This window comes from Corvus hawaiiensis, chromosome 11 (genome assembly GCF_020740725.1).
Source record: "Corvus hawaiiensis isolate bCorHaw1 chromosome 11, bCorHaw1.pri.cur, whole genome shotgun sequence".
NCBI classification, from domain to species: domain Eukaryota; kingdom Metazoa; phylum Chordata; class Aves; order Passeriformes; family Corvidae; genus Corvus; species Corvus hawaiiensis.
Genome location: NC_063223.1, coordinates 9,814,606 through 9,833,372, shown reverse-complemented (window position 1 = coordinate 9,833,372; position 18,767 = coordinate 9,814,606). Strand labels below are relative to the sequence as shown.

Here is an 18,767-nt window from a genome sequence, read left to right as displayed (position 1 = left end):
TGCCTCTTCCATTGTGACAGAGGCTCGCACCCTCCACCCCTGTGGTGCCACAGAGAGCTCCTTCCCCAAATGTCAGGTGTGCATGTAGATGAGAATGGTATTTCCTAGGGATTGCTTATTTCTTTGAGAAGCAGCCTGAAACACTGGGTTCTTAATGAATGTTTTCCCTTCCTTCCATGCACACCTTTATTTTGCAGGGGGGAAGGGGAAGCAGCCCCTTGGGAGGTGGGATATCAAGACGCAGCGATGCAGTTAGTGGTATGTTAGACTTTGGCACCTCTGCCATCTGTTGTGGGCTGACAGATGGGATGAAATATGACAGCAGAAAGGCTCTTCTGTTTTAGCAAGACACAAGAAAGCTTGAAAAATCACACCTCCTCCCTCCTTTCCCCCCAAACCCACACAAAAACAGTGTCACTTGGTCACTTGTTCTGGCTAAAACAAGGAGAAGTTTATGCCTGAGCATGCTCCTGAAAGTCTTTGAGGGGAAAGTGAGCAGAGTGGATCAGAGCAGAGCTGCTCAGAGGCACTGGAACCTGGAGGGGCCACCACACTTTCTCTACTCTTTTCACGTGGATGGGAATTAGGAACCAGTGCTTTACCGGGCCAGGGAGGAGTCTCTGCTTGGCAAGTCGTGCTGTTTACTTGCTCACTCATGGTAATTAGTGGCTGCATGCAGCAGGGACATTTGGCCTTACCTGTGGCTGGTGAGAAAGCTCCTCATCTGGTACATGAGGATTAGCCAATCTCACATTCTCCCTGAGACAGAAACACTTCCTATTGGAAACCCACACTGACTGTCTGTAGGAGTACCCAGGACAAGACCCAGCCCTCAGGAGGGCCCAGCTTCTTTACAGGCATGTGTATTTTGTAATTCATCTCAATGCCTCAGCCTGGTGCTGTGAACAGTCACATTTTCAAGGCAGCTCAGCGTCCTGGGTACCAGCCACATGTTTGTGGGAATCTTGCCTCAAGGCCAGAGGTGCAAATGTCAGCCAAGGGGCTCTGCCCCATTAGGCATGTCAAGCACTTCTGAAAATTAGCTCTGTGGGTGATGACAGTAAGAGATGACAACCTTCCACGAAATAACAAGCTCTTGGTATTTCTCTCCTCTGACACCAGCTTTCAGTTTTCTGGTGGTTTTTAATATTTTTTCCTTTCCAATGGACACACCAATATAATGCTTCTAACTAATTTGTCTTTTAGGATTTCATTGTGACAGTGGTCTTCTCATTCTTGTGGCTAGTGAGCTCATCTGCTTGGGCTAAAGGACTGTCAGATGTAAAGGTTGCAACTGACCCTGATGAAGTGCTGCTGCTGATATCTGCCTGCAAACAGCAGTCCAACAAATGCTTGCCTGTTCGCAGCCCTGTTATGTCAAGCCTCAACACTTCGGTTGTAAGTGACTTTGATTGCTGCTGTTCACCCTTACCTTGCAATGTATTTTCATCTTTTACCCATGTGTTGACCTAAATTGACTGGTGTAAACCAGTTAGCTGGCATGATTTAATTGGAAGTGCAGTCTTGCTGAGGGAAAGGCAGGCTGTGACTCACAGCAGCTCTGCCAGAGCAGCAGCAGGATGAGCGTTCAGGGTTGGGAGAGGAAGAAGGCAAACTGTCTGTCCAACTGCATTGTTTGCCCCTCTGCTTTTAACTTGCTCACTGCAACACTTTTGAAAAGGGGCCTGTGTGCTCCTTTAGGAAAGAAAGGTTTGTGCCATACAAATTCCTTTAAAAATCCTCAAAAAACAATATAAAATTGGACTTCAGAATGTTAAAAAAAACCCAAATACAATAAAACCCCTCCAGGCCAGCTGACCAATTAAGATATCTCTTTTTAATTAGTTTCTTTCAATTTTATCTTTCCACAATTTCTTTAAATGAAATTATGTTTTCAAACAAAAAAAAATTTTGGTCTGAAAACGTAACCTTCTTTTGGAAACAAAAAGCGAAGCAGACACCTTGTGAGCTACAGCTAAGGGAGGTGAATTAGGGAATTTGCTCCAAAGCTGAGAGAATTTTCCAGCAAGTTTTGGGAGAATCATAGAATCATTTAGGTTGGAAAAGGTCTCTAAGATCATAGAGTCCAACCACTAACGCAGCACTGCCAAGTCCTGCACTAAACCATGTCCCCAGGTGCCATATCTACACTTATCCCCATGGATGGTGACGCCACCACTTCCCTGGGCAGCCTATTCCAGTGCTTGACAACTGTTTCAGTAAAGAGATTTTTTTCTAATAACCAATCTGAGCCTCCTCTTGCACAACTTGAGGCCATTTCCTCTTGTCCTTAGGAAGGAGGGGTTGGGAGAAGCTTTGCCTTTTCCCGGGACCATGCAGGGTCCATAACCTTAGGTTGAGCTGTGAGACCGTGGCTGCTGGTGATGATCTCCTCTTCTTCCCACCCAGGTCTTTGGCTACCTGAACTTTATCCTCTGGGCAGGCAACATTTGGTTTGTGTTTAAGGAGACGGGCTGGCATTCCTCAGGCCAGCGGCACCCTGCGGACACCATGGAGAAGCAGCCTGGCGGCTACAACCAAGGTGGCTACAACCAAGACAGCTACGGGCCAGCTGGCTCCTACAACCAGCCAGGCTCCTATGGCCAGGTGGGTGAATATGGCCAGTCCCAGAGCTACGGGCAGAGCGGGCCAACCTCCTTCGCTAATCAAATTTAGGGTTCACACACAGTGCAAGCTCTTGTGTCCCTCACATGTAGAGAGTTTAACAGGTCTCAAGTTTCAGTGGCACCAGATTTTTAAGGGTTCTACATAAAGTAATACTACAACACAGTGTTTAATGTCTATTGAAGGTTTAAGCCCACCTTGTGTGGCAGATGGGAGGTAGCCAGAGGGCTGGAGTTGGCCTTTTTTTCCCTGACTAGCCAGACACAGGGGATGTGCTCCTTGCTGGTGACCTGGAGTTGCTGTTGTAGTTCGCACTATAGAGATAACTTTATGGTAGTTTTGTATGTGTTAAGATGGTAGAAGCATTTTGTAGCCTCAAGTCTATAGTATTTAATATGCATAATATAATTGAATTTCCCTCTTAATTTTGGTGGAAAACGGAAGTGTTTTACTATGATTTCTACAAATTATTCTGTATATCCATGCATGTAACATTGTACCTAAATTTTCAAAACTGCCTGTCTGTGACTCTTCAGAGTGTTTGGTTTGGTTATACCTTCTGTTTCAGAAGATTTTACTATTATTTCAGTTAACTGAGTTGTCCATCTGTAATTTAGTGCATGGATAAGCAGGTTCATACTACCAAATGTCTGCACTGTGTAAATGGAACTTCTTGACTTCTGCCACTATATTTTGTTAAATGTCTGTTTAAGAGAAGTATGCATCTTTTATATATATTTTGCAGAGTTGAATATATGGCTTACCCAAGTTCTGAATGCTTTGTAACTAAACCGTTTTTCCTTGAAATGGCATTCAGTAGTATATATGGTACCTGACCAATGTTTACTCCATTTAACTCAGCTAAGTATTCCTTCTATACATCACTATTTCTATGGATGTTTTGTGAATCTTTTAACGTGAGCTGTGGAGAATAAGGACCAAGTAACTGTGTTATATGTTTACAAAGGTATTTATTTAACTAAGCTAACAGAGGTGCAGATATCAGTATACAAAATCATGTAAAAATGTCCTGTTGCTTGATACAGCAACATGAAAACTGCACGTGTTGTTGTGACCTTACAAAGCATAAATATTCCTTTATGCCCGCTTACGAGAAGAAAACCTTTCTGTCCGTGCTGATTCAAGATTTTTAGCTATCCCTCTGTTAGGTCACTGCTCTGAGCGCTAGCTTGGTGCTACTGGAGAATGTAACTGGATTGACCAAATAACCCAGGCTCAGAGGAACTCATCCTAAAAGAGCTGGAGCCAGACTTGTAGCCTGTTTGGATTCCTCCCTGGGAAATTCAACCCTTCCTCACTACAGCATACAGGATGCATTGATACAAATGAAAGCCTGAAGCACAATGTACTAATCAAAACTGATCATCTGCATTTCTAGATCAAAGTGTATCAGTATATAATCTTATTGTATGAGCTGTAATGTTGAAAGCGTCTTAGCTTAAAACAGCTTAGTCTCTTCTATGATTGTTGTAACCAATTTATGGCTACTTGGTGGATGAATCTATATTGTGATATCTATTTGACCCTAATAAAGTTATTGCATACAATGCATGTTTTCAGAGTATGTTAATATTGAAATGTCACTGCCAAATAATGAAGGTAGCTATTAAAGAAAAATAACTGTTCCTGTGCCTGACCTTATTGGTCATATTCTTACTGTTTTCCAACACTTTTATGGGGATTGTTTTAATGTACAGTGGAGTATGACACTTCTGCAGACACCTGTCATTAAAGGTCAGTATCACAAGTTTTAAAAAAAATTAAAAGTGTGCGGTTTAATACCTGCCTGCCTCTTTACCTCTCTTTCCACTGTCAGTAGGACAAGCCCAGTATTGTGCTAACCATCCCAGTTCTGAGGATTGCTGGAAAGCCATGTGTGAGTTGTAGAGAAAACAAACTGGAATATCTAAATGTTCTCCTGTTCCAAATGAGAGCAAGATACAATTTTCTGGGTTAAAGAAAAATTTTATTTTGGCTCTTAGTTAATTTGTTTGGGGTTTTTTGGTTTGGGTGGCTTTTTTGGCCGGTTTTTTGGTTTTGAGGGTTTTTGGTTGGTGGGTTGGTTGGTTTTTTGGGGGGGCTGCTTTTTTGGTTGGTTGGTTGGTTGTTTTTCTTCTTTTAAGTTTGGAAAAAAGTTAGATATTGGCAAGTCAGGAGAAAGTGAAATCTGTGTGTGTGCAAGGGGTGTGATCAGATGTGCGTTCTTCATACCCACTCCCACATAGTCCTACTTCTACTCTATTTATTTTTTGTTACTGTTGTTCTTTTAAATTCCCTTTGTATTGGTTGATGAGGAATATCTCAAACTAAGCTCCCATATCGAAACTTCTCCACTAGAAATAGTTTTTGTGTCAACTAGCTTTCTCTTCATTAACTTTTCCACCCAAATGTGCAAGGTCCCATTCCCAAATTTTTCTATCCAATGCTGAGGGATGGAAATGAGTTTTGCTTTGGTTTATTCCTGCATTTCAAACCAGATGAAATTCTTGTGTAACCATGTGAGCACAGGACTGCAGCTTTCTGGAGTTCACACCCCTGGAGAAAGGACAGTTTCTAATACAAGGCTGGGAACAGAAATAAGATTATGTCATATTTTGGGTACTATTTGCATAACTCCAGGTCTAAAGTTTTCTCATGAAGGGCAGAGCTGGTGGAAGAGTTGACAACAGTAATATAAGAGGCACGTGTTTTCATGGAAGACTTGCCCTTTGCTTTACCCAGCTGGCCAGATCTTCACAGGCACCTCAGCTCCTTGCTGCTGTACAGAACAGTTCAGCTGGTTGTTACCATTTGGGGCCTGTAATCTTCACTCTGAATTAGGAGGGAAGAAAAATATCTTCATCTATAACTTCTCAGATTAGTAAAGTATGGCAGCAGCAAAAGTGAAAACAAAAGTGATGCATGCACTTGTCTGTGTTACGTGAGAAAATGTATTTGAATGTTTCCTCAGTCTTCCTGGGAATTTGAGTCTTATCACATCCTTTTGTAGTTGTTGAGAAATTGAAAGTTTATTTCAACTGGGAATAGTGACTGCACAGCCAAGGGTTGAGCAACTGATGAAAAAGACTGCATTTGGTGTTACCTGGATTTAAGACAAATAGCGAAGTAAACTTGAGCATCCTTTGTGAAACTGCTGCTGGCAGCCTCGTTGCTTTCCTACTTCATCATTAGTGAGTATCTCTGCCAGTTAGTTAAATAACTAGGTCAGCTTGGGAAAAAAAAAAACAACGTGTTCCTTGATCTTCTGCGCTATCCCTCCTGTTTTCCCATGTGTTTCTCTTTATAGCCCATTTCTCAGCTACCCAAGTTAGGAGCATGTTTGCATTATCAAGTGTGAAGCTATGGGGGAGAGGCAGGTACATCTAGTGAGTGTGGTGGAGAGGGGGGGAGCACAGGACTTTCTCTCCAGGTGCCTCAGAGGCCAAGGAAGGGGCACATTCACCTACTGTTTTGGGGTTTCCCCCATTGCTCTTGGCTGGGATGGGGATGCACTTTGCAGAGCTGGAGCATCAATGCCCTCCATGGGAAGGTGTGATTCTGGGTACCCCTGGCTCTGCAGCCTGCTTCATTTCCTGCCCAGCACATCAAGGAGACAAGGATAAGTTCAGATGCAAACGTTCTGCCCTGACTTGATAGGGTTGGGGTTTTTGTGTGTGATATTTTTCCTGATGACAAAATCTCCTTCAGTGTAGCTGTTGAGCTGCACATAACAGAGTCTCAGTGATGGCTAAGATTTGGAGAAAGTTTGTGCTCCTGTTGCATGAATTCATGTTGCAATTGCCTGACTGGATTATTATTTCCAATCTTTATATGCTGTCAAAATGAAGGAGCAATCCAGGCTGTAGCCCTGAATCAATCTTGGCTGAAACTGTGATGCGCTGATGAAAGAGGCAGTGGCGTCAACATGCGTTGCACCTCCCTGTAGTCTGCTCCTGACAATATCTCCAGAGTTTCACAGTGTCATGGGTTAGCAAGCATAGTCCCGGAAGTGATGTTATTGCAAAGGGGTGCTTACAGCTTCCTCTGTGACCTGACAGAACCTATCAGCTGGCCAGTTTGAATATGGACAATTCTTTAAGCCACTTAAAATTGTGACCGCCTCTGTGATCCACACTTAAGAATACACAACCCGCCCCCAGCTCTGTCTCGTTTCCGGTGCTGGGACAGGTGGCTGTGGGCCCCGTGCTGGGGCCAGCGGGCCCGGCCCAGGCCCTGCTTGGGCCAGGCCAGGCCAGGCCATGGCCATCCTGGAGCCGATGGGCTCTGTCCCACCCGTGGAACCCCCCCTCAGCAGGGCTGTGGGCAGCTGGAGCGGCTCAGCCCCCCCCCCTTCCAGTGCAGCCAAGATTCAGCTGAAGCTGCACCGCTGTCCGGCAGAGTTCATGTGACCAACAGCGATAAGCAACATTCCAGCTGCAAGGCCTGGGTGAGATTAACCCTTTTAGTGCTGTGAAGAGCTGAAAACCTGTGGGAGGAGAAAGAGGAGATGCTTAAAGCTGAAATTCTGTTGTAAAGCTATGACGTATCAGAGTACCCGTTGTAATTTCATGAAGGCATGGGGGGTGGAGCGTTCAACTTGTGAGCAAAAGCACCTGCACTGAGATAGGCAAATGCTGAAGCAGCTGTAATTTCATGAGAAGTTTGAACAGGGAGAGATGGACCAGATGAGGACTTTTGCTCCAAATGGGAAAGGAGAAGACCTCAGTTCCTAGAGATGCTCCCAGAGATAGTCCTAAAGATGAAGATGAGGAAGACCCTTTGCTCCCAGGGAAGGAGAAGGGCCTCTGTTCTTAGAGATGAAATGCTCCCAGAGATGGGTGAAGAGAACTTTTATTTCTGAACGGCTCAACCTTAAAATTTTACCCCAGTAATTTCAAGATTGGACCCTCGAAAGCAGTTGTGGGAAAAGCTGCAAGTCGTGGGAAGGGACTCACATGCGAGCAAAGAACCAACCCAGGCGGCTGGCTCGTTGTGATAATGTTTTCATAGCATGGGCAAGAGAGACTCCTCTTCCTAAATGGACTGAAAAAGGTTATTATGGAAGTGGTAAACAGACTGAACATCTCAAGGGTTGTCTTTTTACATTATCACTGGGAGAAGGGAGAAAGGTGGGGGGGAGGAGAAGTGTTCTGAAGGTGTGGTATAATTTTTTTTCTTCTTTTAGGTCTGTTAATAAACTTCTTTATATTCTTTCAAGTTTGGTGCCTGCTTTGCGTTTCTCCTAATTCTTATCTCACAGAAGGTAAACAGTAATGAGTATTTTGGACCAAACCACTACACACAGTTAATATGACAGACAGATTATGAACTACTGAGTAAAAGCTGCCACATATTATTGCATCCTTTTCTGAAAAAGTTCTCATATTGCACGATATCATGTCACAAGCATTTAGTCTTTTGTTCACTAGTTCTAAGATAGATTTGAGTCAAAATTCCTTATGTATGTGAATGGATGGTCTACTTAGCTTGTTCCCTCCCTAATGTAACTATTCTTTCTTAAGATTTCTGTTTATTCCCTGCTTCTGCTAAACCCAAGAGCTTTTTCTTTTGGAATTCTCTAACATCAGCAATAATCTGTATTTTGCTATTAATACCTGATGCTGATTATCCCATCATTTGTCAATGCCATCTATCCTTATTATGAAGATCTTAGCATTTCAATATGAAATTTTAATAGTTCAGTGGCGAGGCATCCCATTTGTTGCATTTAGTTTCTGTTCTTACATTTTCATTGTTGTGTCCCCTTTTAGTGAGATTTTAGGTTTTTAAGAATATAGCTACCTTTCTAACATCTAAATGTCGTATAATAAAACATTTCTTGGAGGAAAAATTACTTAGCAATAGTATTTTCAGGATTAAAGACCATCTAGTTCTATCCCCCCTGCTATGGGGAGGGACACCTTCCACTAGACCAGGTTGCTCAAAGTCCTATCCAGCCTGGCCTTGAACGCTTCCAGGGATGGGACAGCCTCAGCTTCTCTAGGTGAAGAGTTCAAGCTATTACCTGCCTGGGTGCAAGTTACCAGCTCTTCTCCTGCAGCTCCTGAAGGATTTGCTGGTGAAATGAAGTCTGAGAGGCCAGAAGGTGGGAATGCATCTCCTGTTTCAGGTATTCCCTTGTGCCTGTGTCCCTCTGATCCTGCCCACTGTGGGCAGGCCCTCCCCTGCCCTGCCCAGGGTCATCTCTAAGGGAGTCAGGGCTCTGTCACACACACACGTTTCACAACATCAGCCTTCTTGAAATGCAAGAAGCATTTCCTTAAAAGAAGGAGGGGGAGAGCTCTGGGAAAATACCAAAAATGAAGCAGAGGCTGTGACTTTTTGCAGTGGCAATTATTTTAAGTGAACTGCCTGTAAAGATTTTGCAGTTTGAAGTGGCAGGTTGCGTATTTTGTGAAGACAAGATTGTTAACATGTGAAACATGCTAAAAATTGACCGATAAAAGCACCTGGATATTTCAAACATAAATAGTGTGTATCAAAATATCCACAGAGCAGATGGCCTGACTCCCCACACACCTTGCTGACCAGAATACTCGAGCAACACACACAGCCAAAATCTCACTGTCTTCAAAGCTGATCACCTGCAAAGGCAAGGGTTATCCTCATGCTACCCTTTATCTGTCAGGCACAAACGCTCCTGCATACACTAATTAGTGTATCCTAGAGGGATAATGAACCCCAGGTTTGTTTGAACTTGTTACTACCCCAGCAAAGCAAATCACCTGTTCTAGAGCTCAGGCTCTCAAACGTTGGGTGAGATTAAAACAACTGTGAGCTGAAATGTGATCTACCGTGGAAAGGTTCCAAAACACAGAGGGCTGGGTTTGCCAACCCGCTCACAGTACCGCCTGCCACTGATAAACGGGCAACTGAGTCTGTTTCTCACTCTCATTTTTTACCTTGGACGCTAAGACCAGACATACCTATTCCATGTATTAACCAGGATGTAAGGCTTTTCATGCCTCGTGTGGTTCAACAGATGTGAAAGGGAATTACCACTTCAACATGATATCAAGACTATTTTTTTTTTTTTTTTAGCTGATGGCAGATTACTGAGCCTGAATTCTTGTTTCATTTTAGTGTGTTAATTGATGGGATAATGAGCATTGATTATATGTGTTTTGGCTTCTCATTGCAATTACAGGCTCTGTTTTATTCATGAGCCAGTCCTAAAGAATGCGCTAGAGATCTAAGACAGCTTAAACCTCTCAGAAAAAGGCTCTGAATTGTTTGAATAATGACACTCTTAGATGGCAAATTAAAGGTTCTCTTTTCCCATGCTTTTTAAGATAATTAAAATCCAGGAACAGTAAGGTGGTGAACATCCTTATTCATTAGCCTTCAGTAATTTAGCTTCTACTAAATGAGGAAAACATTTTAATTCTCCAGGCCATCTGTTGCAGTCTCTTTTGTGTGTCCTGTTACATAAAGTCTCATCATGGATAGTTTTAACATCAGTATTGTATCCTTTCACCAGGAATGATGAGCTGGATGAGGTGGTTGAAGTGACTACCTATTAACAGACCACCCTGGGGTTAAAGCAGCTGCTTGGTCTTTTAAGTTGAAGTTATCCTGTATAGACACCTCTAGGCAAAGGATCAGCAGAGAGGAGCCCCTGCATGGAGATAGGCAGTGTGACAAGCTGTGTTTTCTAATAGTGATATCCATGCTAATAAATAACAAGAGTTCATCGGAGCCTTTCCAGTTCCTCTAATGTGTGACTGCTCTCCCATATGGCTCTGTGCTGCTTTTGGAAGCAGGTGCTGCCTTTGGAAGCAGGCACTCTCTGTTCAGGTAGGAACTACAGCAGAGGCTCCATGCTGGATGCTGCTTTGGAAGTGGTTTGGAGGCAGAGCAGGTCTCTTTGCACTGTGATGGGGAAATAGAATAAATATTAGAGTAGGAGTGTGCTTACCTAGGATAAATGCTGGATCAGGAACTGGGAGATGCTTAGATTCTGACTCAAGCTGTAGGAATAACTCACTTTATAGCTTGGGGCAAGTTACATTATCCCACACCGGGAAAGTTTCTTATTAAAATTTTAATTTGTATAGATGAATGGATGCAGTGTCGAAGTTATTCCTGATGCAAAGTTACATCCCCAGAGGTCTAAGAGGATCCAGGTTCCATTATGAGTTTGGTTTGTTTCTGTCAAATTCTCCTGTAAAATACAAGCCCCACTACTTGCCAGCCCAGCAGTGCCTTCCAGGGGCTGCTGTAGACCGCTGTATTTAGCTGGCTCCACGATTCCCAGGTAGTGTTTACATTATTGATAGGCATTGCTCCAAGCAGGCTGCTTCCACGGGGCAGAGCTTAAATCCATCTGCTTGCTATTATTCCCGTTGCTTGGAGATCACAAACACCCTCACCTCGAGATGTGTGGCTGCAGAACAAGTGTTCCCAGTATAAAACAGGATTCAGTCAATCAGCCAGCTCCTGCTTCCACCAAAAAAGACCCTCTGGCTGCTGCAGGCATGCCCAAGGGGTAAGTCATCGCTTTGTTCAGGCATCTGGGTGATGTGCCATTTGTCTCGGAACTCATTATCTGGATGCATTTGTCTCTATCCCATGCTCTGTAATTAGTTTCTAGCAATTCAGCACAAGGTAAGCAGGTTTTAGGTTTTGATTGAAAGCTGGGAGGTGCTTCTCACAAATATGAGTCCTCCTGGAAATAAAAGCTATGTGTCTGCTCCAAACTGAGAGGACTGGTGAGGAGGGGATGGCAGACCCCTCTGCATTTTCCTGGGAATGGGTGTAAAACTGAGAAACTTCCAGGACCTATTTCATGTTCTGAAGAAATTACATGAAGTATGTTGCAATGTCCCTCACTTAAAAATAATAATCAGCTTTAGTAACAACTCCAGGCTACTCACTTAGGTGAGGGATTAGAAGCGGTGTGATGTTCTTGTGCTGCTTGTAGAGGCCATTTTCCTTTCCACTGTGCAGGAAAGGCAGTCTTCCTTGGGGAAGCCCTGAGTTCCTGGGGGATTAAATAAAACAGAAATGAGCAAGCTCATTCATGGAGAAATTAAATACCCAACACAATTTACTGGGTGATAATTGTGCCTCTCTGCTTTCTCACCACCAGCGTACCCATAGCCAAGCAGCTGACATCAATACAAGGTAAGGGGATCCCTTCATTGTCCCTTTGGGGTTCAGGTCTTTCACAGCCCACGTGCAGAAAATTCTGGTGATGTCACAGGGCTGCGCAGGCTGTGCAGATCCTCAGCTGATGCAAGTCAGGAGTGTCTCATGGGTCCCTGTTCCAGGTCCTCCTGTGTTGTCACATCTCCTCTTCTGCTTGCCTTTTCATTAAAAATTACAACATAAATCATCTGTATAATCTCTGCTAATAGAGGCTTGTGAACATGCAGTCTTTTGGAGTCATGCATGAGTGGGGGGAATGAATCCAGCCAAAATCCCAAGTATGCCATAATGCTGAGGTGCAACACTAATGCTCAGACATGGACATTCCTGCGCAGCCAGCTTCCCAAATGGGCCATGTTTTCCCTGATACAGGTCTCTGGGAGTCCAAATGCATCCAGGAGATGGTCACCATGGCCTGTCCCTGTGGTGTGGCAGGTCCTTGCTGGATGCCCAGGGTCAGGATGGACCAGATGGGTCTCAAGCCCCACACTGTGTCACAGCCCTAGCTCTGAAGGAAAGCTTCCTTCAGGGTATGGTTCCATGGGGCATGAAGCGTGTTGCTGGCCCACTCCAAATAAAATCTGGGCCAGATCCTCTGTGGGTATAAACAGTTTCAGTCTCATTAACTTTAATGAAACTAAACAGATTTCCATCCACCCAGGATGGTTCTAACAGATTCCTTTCAATTTTATCTCAAAAGCCTTTTTTTTTTTTTTTTTTGGATAAACTTTTCCTCCCTCCAGCCCTAAGAAAAGGCTCAGACCTTGAAAAGGCTTTTGCTACAGCAGCTTTGGTGTATAACAACTATGCTGACCCCAAGGGCAAGCTCAGCAAAGCTGAAACCAAGAGCTTACTACAGTCCCAGTTTTGGCATGTCATACAGGTGAGGGGGTTTGCTGAGTGGGTGGCACTGGGACAGCCCTGGCCGGGCAGTTTGGGTGCAGGAATGGCAGCTCAGGCTCCGTCCTGAAGCTGGTCAAGCATCAGTCAATGGGGTAATCCCAAATGAGACTTTAGGGATTTGGTACAAACATATTCAGTGACTTAGTTGCTTTATGTTGAGCCTGTGTCTAACACACGACCGAAGGAGGGGGACAGCAATAAACCATGGCCGATGCCTGGTTGAATTTGTTTAAAGAAAACAGGGCAATTGCAAAAAAAAAAAAAAACCCAACCAACCAACCAAATAAAAACCCTTGGATGATAGCAAGAGGCTGTATTTATGAAGAGAAGAAACCTGTGGCATTTAATAAGGTGTTTGGTGGTTTGCCAGAGCACTGACCCAGTACTGAGAGCCAGCCCTGTGCCACGGACCCATGGTCACTGAGGTGACTGGTGGGGTTCCTGGGAGAGAGGGGAAAAGTGAGGAAAGCCCTCACCCACCTGGCCAGGTATGGTGAAAAACAGCCATAGCAGCCCTTGTGGCTGTAAACTTCCTGCAGGGTTTTTTTTTCCCTCCCTAAATTAAAAAAAAACACCAAAGCAAAACAAAAATTCCCCCATTTTATCAAGTGGTAGGGAAAGCTATAGAGGACTAATAAAAAAGAGCTCAATTAAGTAAATGAGAGAGGTAATACCTTTTCTTCCAAAAATAACGAAATCATGACTGGTTGGGAAGGGGAAATTGTCACCAAATTAGAAACTAGGCACCTTATTGAAAAAGAATTGAAAATATCAGTAGCTAATTAAACTTGGGATCCTGAGATGGTTTGGGAATTATTAAGCTAAAAAAACTATCCTGGAACTCCAGCGAGGTTTTTATGTAAGGAAATGGGAATAATAGATATGTTACAGAATTTTAATAATCCATTCCAACAGGAATGTCCAACAAGACCAAGAGTAGCAGTACTAACGTCATGTCTGTAAAATCAACAGTTTCCAACTGATGGAGACCTTCACAATATATACTTGTATATATTTGAATATTAAATTTAGGAGGGTTGGTTGGTTGGTTGATTGTTTCCTCCTCCCAGTTTTATCAAGACACAGGACTCCCTTTTTTCCCAGCAGTTACCAGCTATATCATCATTGTCAGATTTTCAGTCGTGATTAGCTGTCTTTTAAAAGATATGTTATGGATTCTGGTGGAAACTTTGAGGACTGGTTGTTCCCCTTTCTGATTGCAATAATATTTCTGTTTGAATTTCTTTGTATACCTCTAGAAAAACTAATAATGTGGACATAACAACCTGAATGGGAAAATAGAAAAATACATTAATACTTACATAGGTAGATGTCTTTTTTTTTTCTAATGATGAAATAAAAAAAAGAAGGTCATGCTTAATTTTTTTTTTTTTTCATTTAAAAACCTCCCTAGGGCCAAGAAAACAAACCAAAATACCAGGAAATAATTTCCTTCTTGGATGAGGATTCAGAGAACAAAATTGATTTTGAAGATTTCATGTTCTTGTTAGTCAGTCTCACTTTAATGTCTGACCTTCTGCAGGAGATCAAAAATGTGACAACCCCTAAATGATCTGTGATTTTAAAGAAGAAATGGCTTGGCACTGTATGAAGAAAGCATGAGGGGGCTACACACAGAGGTACCACTGTGTGCCTGGTTGCCCTGTGCTGGTCCCTTTTAAATGGAATAAAGTCATGTCCAAACCTGGTTGAACTTACTCCTCTCTCAAAACACTCCATGAAGTTGGTGCTCAGGGATTTGTGTCCACTATGTTTGTGCTTTGGGAGAGTGAGTGACTGGCTCCTGCTGGGTCCAAGACCAGTGAACAGCTGGGAGCAACCCCCAGCCCGGTTTAATGCCAGGGAAAGGCAGCCCATTCTCTCCCAGACCTCTCCATCCTCTCCCTACAGTAGTGTGGGAGATGATGGAGAGACAGCTGCCAAAACGTGCAGCCCCATCCCTCGAGGCAGGGCTGCCCGGCTTCCCGGGTTCTCCCAGTTATCCCAGGGAGCTTCAGCCCTGAGCAGAGCGTTACTAGTGATGGATTTCACACTGGTCAATGACCACAAAATCTGTTGCTGTCTTGGGTAAACATTGATTTTAACCCCACTGAAGGGAGCATTTGTTTACTTTTCTTTCCTCCTCCAACTGCTCTCTTTGTTTAGAGATCACAATGGAAGGAATTTCAAGTCAAACATTTGCAGGGCATCTTTAACAGTGCTGTGCTTATATGACCAGGGGAATGGCCCAAACATGCCAGCCAGTTGAATCTGCTGTTCCATGAAACTGTAAAAAGCAGAAACCAGATAAGAGGTGGTCCAGACCAGGGATGGTGGGAAAAAAGGGTGGCCAATAAATTGTCTGTATTGGAACAGAGCAGTATTGGTTAGGGCCAGAGCCTCAAATTAAATGCTGCTCATCCTAATATTTGGTTTGATTCCTACCTACAAAGTCCTGGCTCAGAGCCAATATTTATCCTGCTGTGACATCCCTTTGGGACACAAAAAGCAGTCTCACGCCCCAGGAACAGAACAGCCTCTGTAAGGATGTTATAAGAGCCTACCAAGATGAACGAGCCAGCAAGACATTGGAGCCTTTTTATTTTTTTCTTCCTTGCCTGGAAAGGAGAAGACAAGAATGATTTAGCTTTGGTGCATGAATTTCTAACAGGAAGGGATCAAACCCTCTAGTTTTAAAAGAGGGAAATTAATTCCAGCTGAGTAATGAGATTTTATGTCCTTGACATAAAAAGGTTCTTAGTGTTTCCAGGAGCTAAGAGGATGTTTTGTGATGGATTTTGATGTGAAGGAAAGACTGCAGTAGAAGACCAGCAGCCAATTGTTTGGAGAAGGAAGGTCTGTGCCTGTGCAGTAGGGGATGGAGCTGAAAGAAGAAATGCAAATGGATGTGGTGGGTTTTGAAATGAAGCTCAGCAGGTAAGGTGCTGGGTTTGGACCTCAGCCAGGACATGGCCTGGTCTGGAGGCTAAACACATTCACAACTGGTCCTACTACAAAGAAAACCTCATATTAGCAAAGCCCCTTCTGTCATGGTGGGTTGCAAGAACAGGCAGCATCCAACCTGTGGCGAGAAGTGACAAAGGCAATACGTAGCATTTCTGTGTGTTTGCTCACAGACATGTTCCTCCAGTGCATCCCCTTGCTGAGGGAGTGGTGTCCCAGTGCTGTGAGGATGACTGCTTCCATGGGGTGCCCATCAAGCCTCCCAGAGGTGGGATCATCCATGCTGGTATCACAGTTTAACACTGATACTGTGTCCCTGGTGTTACTCAGTCTCTTTCCCCATCCCCTTGTTTTTTGGCCCAGAAGATTTGTGAAAGCTTAAAATATCAGCTGATGCTCCTTTTCTGGGGTAGAAAGATCGATTGAATGTGAGTCTCTAGGCAGCTTTCCCATTACTGAAGCAAAGAAAACACAGCACAGCCCTGAAAAATTGTTTGGGAGCCACTGGTGCTACTGGAAGCAAAAACTTCCTAATATCCCCGTTACAAAAAAAAAGGACTGAAAGGAAAAATATTATGAAGCCAATCAAGAAAAAGTTCTTTGAAATTGCTACGGCTCTAACAGAGTTTTTGTTATTGCTGAAATGTTTCTAAATCTTGCACAACTTGAATTAATGACTTAAGAGCCTTTTATCAGATCAGTTCACTCTGTCATCTCATCATGTGCAAACCCTTTTTGTCCCAATTCACTGTGTTGTGAGCAACATCCTGAGTCCCTGGCTTGGATGAAAAGCCCCTTGTGCTAAGCACAGTGAAAATTCAAAGAAGCAATTCCTGAACAACTGAATAGCAAAGATATGCAAAAGGCAGGGAAGGAATCAGAGGCACAGAAAAAACAAGTACCTTGCTGAGCACATGTAGCAGAGCTGGAGCTGGATTCCAGCCTACACTGGGCTCCTCACACAGAAGCCAAGGGTCACTGTGATGGTTTCTGCAAGAGTTTCTGAAGAAAGTGAATCGGATGTGCAAGGCTCCATCTGCATCAGTTCTTGAAAGTCCTCCCTGATGCTCAAAAGCAGAAGGATGTGTTTGGAAGCACCCCAGCGTCTTCTTTTAGTTAGGAGTAGGCAGGAGTTTGCAGCTTGACTGTGGAAGATGCTCTTTTATTAACTCAGGCTATTTGTGGCTGCCCTGAGCACTCTCAGCTATTAGCTTTGAAGCTGATCTGGTGCAGACAGCATGTCTGGCTGCATCCTCAGGGAGCTGGCTGTAAGCTTGCTTAGAAGACTACTGTTGTGCTTTATTTTGTTCCTAGTTTACTCCTGTTGGAAGCAAAGAGAGTTCCTAGTTGATTCTCACAGCAGAGCCCAGCAAGTGCTAAGGAGTAAGCAGCAGCTGAATTGATGAAATCTGCATGTTCCTCTGCCTCAGCAAGGGGGAACATCATGTCAGTATATGATACCCTCAGAAGTGAAAGTGGCATGAAGAATAGCCAGTCAAGACCTGACCTGTGTGCTTGGGGTTGTGTTGAGATTTGTGCCGTGAGAGCGTTCAGGTGTAAACCTTGGGAGGTTCTGTAGATTTTGGATCTAAGCTTTAAGTTCTGTTCTGAAAAGTCTGAATCATCTCTGCAGTTACATGAGCTTTCAGATGACTGCCAGAGGAGAAATGAGGGTCAGGGAGAATTTCAGCCTCAGATCTTCAGCTTCCATTTCCAAATATCAGCTCAGGGAGGCAGGTTCATTCTCATACGTTAATTAGCACACCTACAGCTTCTCCCCATGACTTCTTACTTTGTATCTAGCCTTAACTCTTTGGCCTGCTGAACTTGGGAAGTTTTTAAAATCTGGCTTTAGTCTAATCTCTGAGGGGCTCTCGCAGATTGCAGGGGAGCTCTCACATCCCAGTGCACTGACTTTGAGGAGGTGAGTCAGGGCAGGGCTTTGCATGTTGAACCTTTTCTGGGAGCCCAGGGCCACACACACTGTATGTACAATTTTTCATAAGTCTTTCAGGGAAGAGAAATACATTTTTCAACTGTCTTTCTGTAACTGTACCTTCAGTAAGTAGACCCTGCCGTCTGAGATATGTTTTCCCCGTCTCTTCCTCTCTCAGAATAAGTGTTGTGTCACTTTTTCATATAAGTTTAAACTTGCCCTGGGTGCATACACTTTTGAAGTACCTATGTGATGCACACCCCACCTCAGTGCTGCCATGTGTCCTGGCCCATGAAATCTTCTCAGCAGCTACATCCACTCAAATGGTTATTGCAGCAGGTCTCTGCAGAGAGAGGTAGTCTGCATTGTAGCCTGCCAAGGAAGTGGTTAAATTGTGGCTACATGGTAGGAACCTTCTCCAGAGTGTTGGAATGATTTCTCCAGCAGTGTTGGAAAAATGCTACATAGTGCAACCCCCTAGGAGCTCACACAGAGCAGATGAAAAGCTTTGTCCCAGAATTATGTTCTCTGCAAAGTGTGATAGTTTGTGAGCCTCAAAGGAGCTCTCTGAAATGTCTCTTGAAAAAATACAATCTGTTCTTTCAAGCTCAGTCAGGGAAGATAGATGTAGAAGAGATGGTGGTTTAAGGCTTTTTGAATTGACAGTTTTTAATCCTGCATTGACTTTTACTGCAGTCCATGGTTTACAAGGTTTCCAGTGAAGCTGTGTCTCCTTACTTTGCTCACCTGCTCTTCCCTCCCCCCTACATAAGTGTTTATAGCCCTAGAACTGAGTCCTCATCCAGCAAAGGTAAACAGCAAATAATGTTCAACAGCCTCTGGGCCAAATGGGTTTATAACAAATTTGGGTTTATAACAAATGAGTGTCTGATTGTTTGTCAAAGATCCACTGAGTCTTAAACAGGACCTGGAGTACTGAGGGCCTCTGGGCAGGGAGGGACCCCAATGCCTAAGATGTCTCTCACTTGATGGCAGCATGAACTGCAGTCCCTTGCAGTGATGGGTGGCACCCTCACATTTCTGACACCCATGGGGCAAACCCTGGAACCAAGGGACCAATTTCCATTTGTGATTTCCTCTTTCTTTTATTCCCCTTGCCATGATCTTGCTTTTTTGACTGCTATCTGATGGATCTTGATGTGTAGAG

At 43.8% G+C, this 18,767-nt stretch overlaps 2 protein-coding genes across 3 annotated transcripts in view; both read left to right on the top strand.

The window, feature by feature from the left end:
• SYNPR (synaptoporin) overlaps nt 1–4,193 on the top strand; it is a 111,577-nt gene extending 107,384 nt beyond the window's left edge. For both annotated transcript variants that reach the window (XM_048315375.1, XM_048315376.1), the window contains 2 exons: nt 1,207–1,398; nt 2,410–4,193. In XM_048315375.1, the coding sequence (XP_048171332.1) occupies nt 1,207–1,398; nt 2,410–2,676 (459 nt within the window). In that variant the 3' untranslated portion in view covers nt 2,677–4,193. The remainder of the gene's footprint in view (nt 1–1,206; nt 1,399–2,409) is intronic.
• A 3,665-nt stretch (nt 4,194–7,858) lies between these two features.
• Nucleotides 7,859–14,413, top strand: SNTN (sentan, cilia apical structure protein). Its single transcript, XM_048315145.1, has 4 exons — nt 7,859–11,134; nt 11,738–11,772; nt 12,540–12,679; nt 14,114–14,413. The coding sequence occupies exons 1-4, from the start codon at nt 11,025–11,027 to the stop codon at nt 14,270–14,272; spliced, it is 444 nt and encodes a 147-aa protein (XP_048171102.1). The 5' UTR covers nt 7,859–11,024; the 3' UTR covers nt 14,273–14,413.
• The last annotated feature ends 4,354 nt before the right edge of the window (nt 14,414–18,767 follow it).

What these genes read in the sequence shown, in the direction of transcription:
- SNTN (XM_048315145.1), top strand. Translation starts at nt 11,025, where the DNA reads ATGTGTGGCTGCAGAACAAGTGTTCCCAGTATAAAACAGGATTCAGTC. An exon ending in GCTGCAGGCATGCCCAAGGG is followed by an intron (nt 11,135 to 11,737) that starts GTAAGTCATCGC and finishes TCTCACCACCAG; the next exon opens with CGTACCCATAGCCAAGCAGC. An exon ending in GCAGCTGACATCAATACAAG is followed by an intron (nt 11,773 to 12,539) that starts GTAAGGGGATCC and finishes TCCTCCCTCCAG; the next exon opens with CCCTAAGAAAAGGCTCAGAC.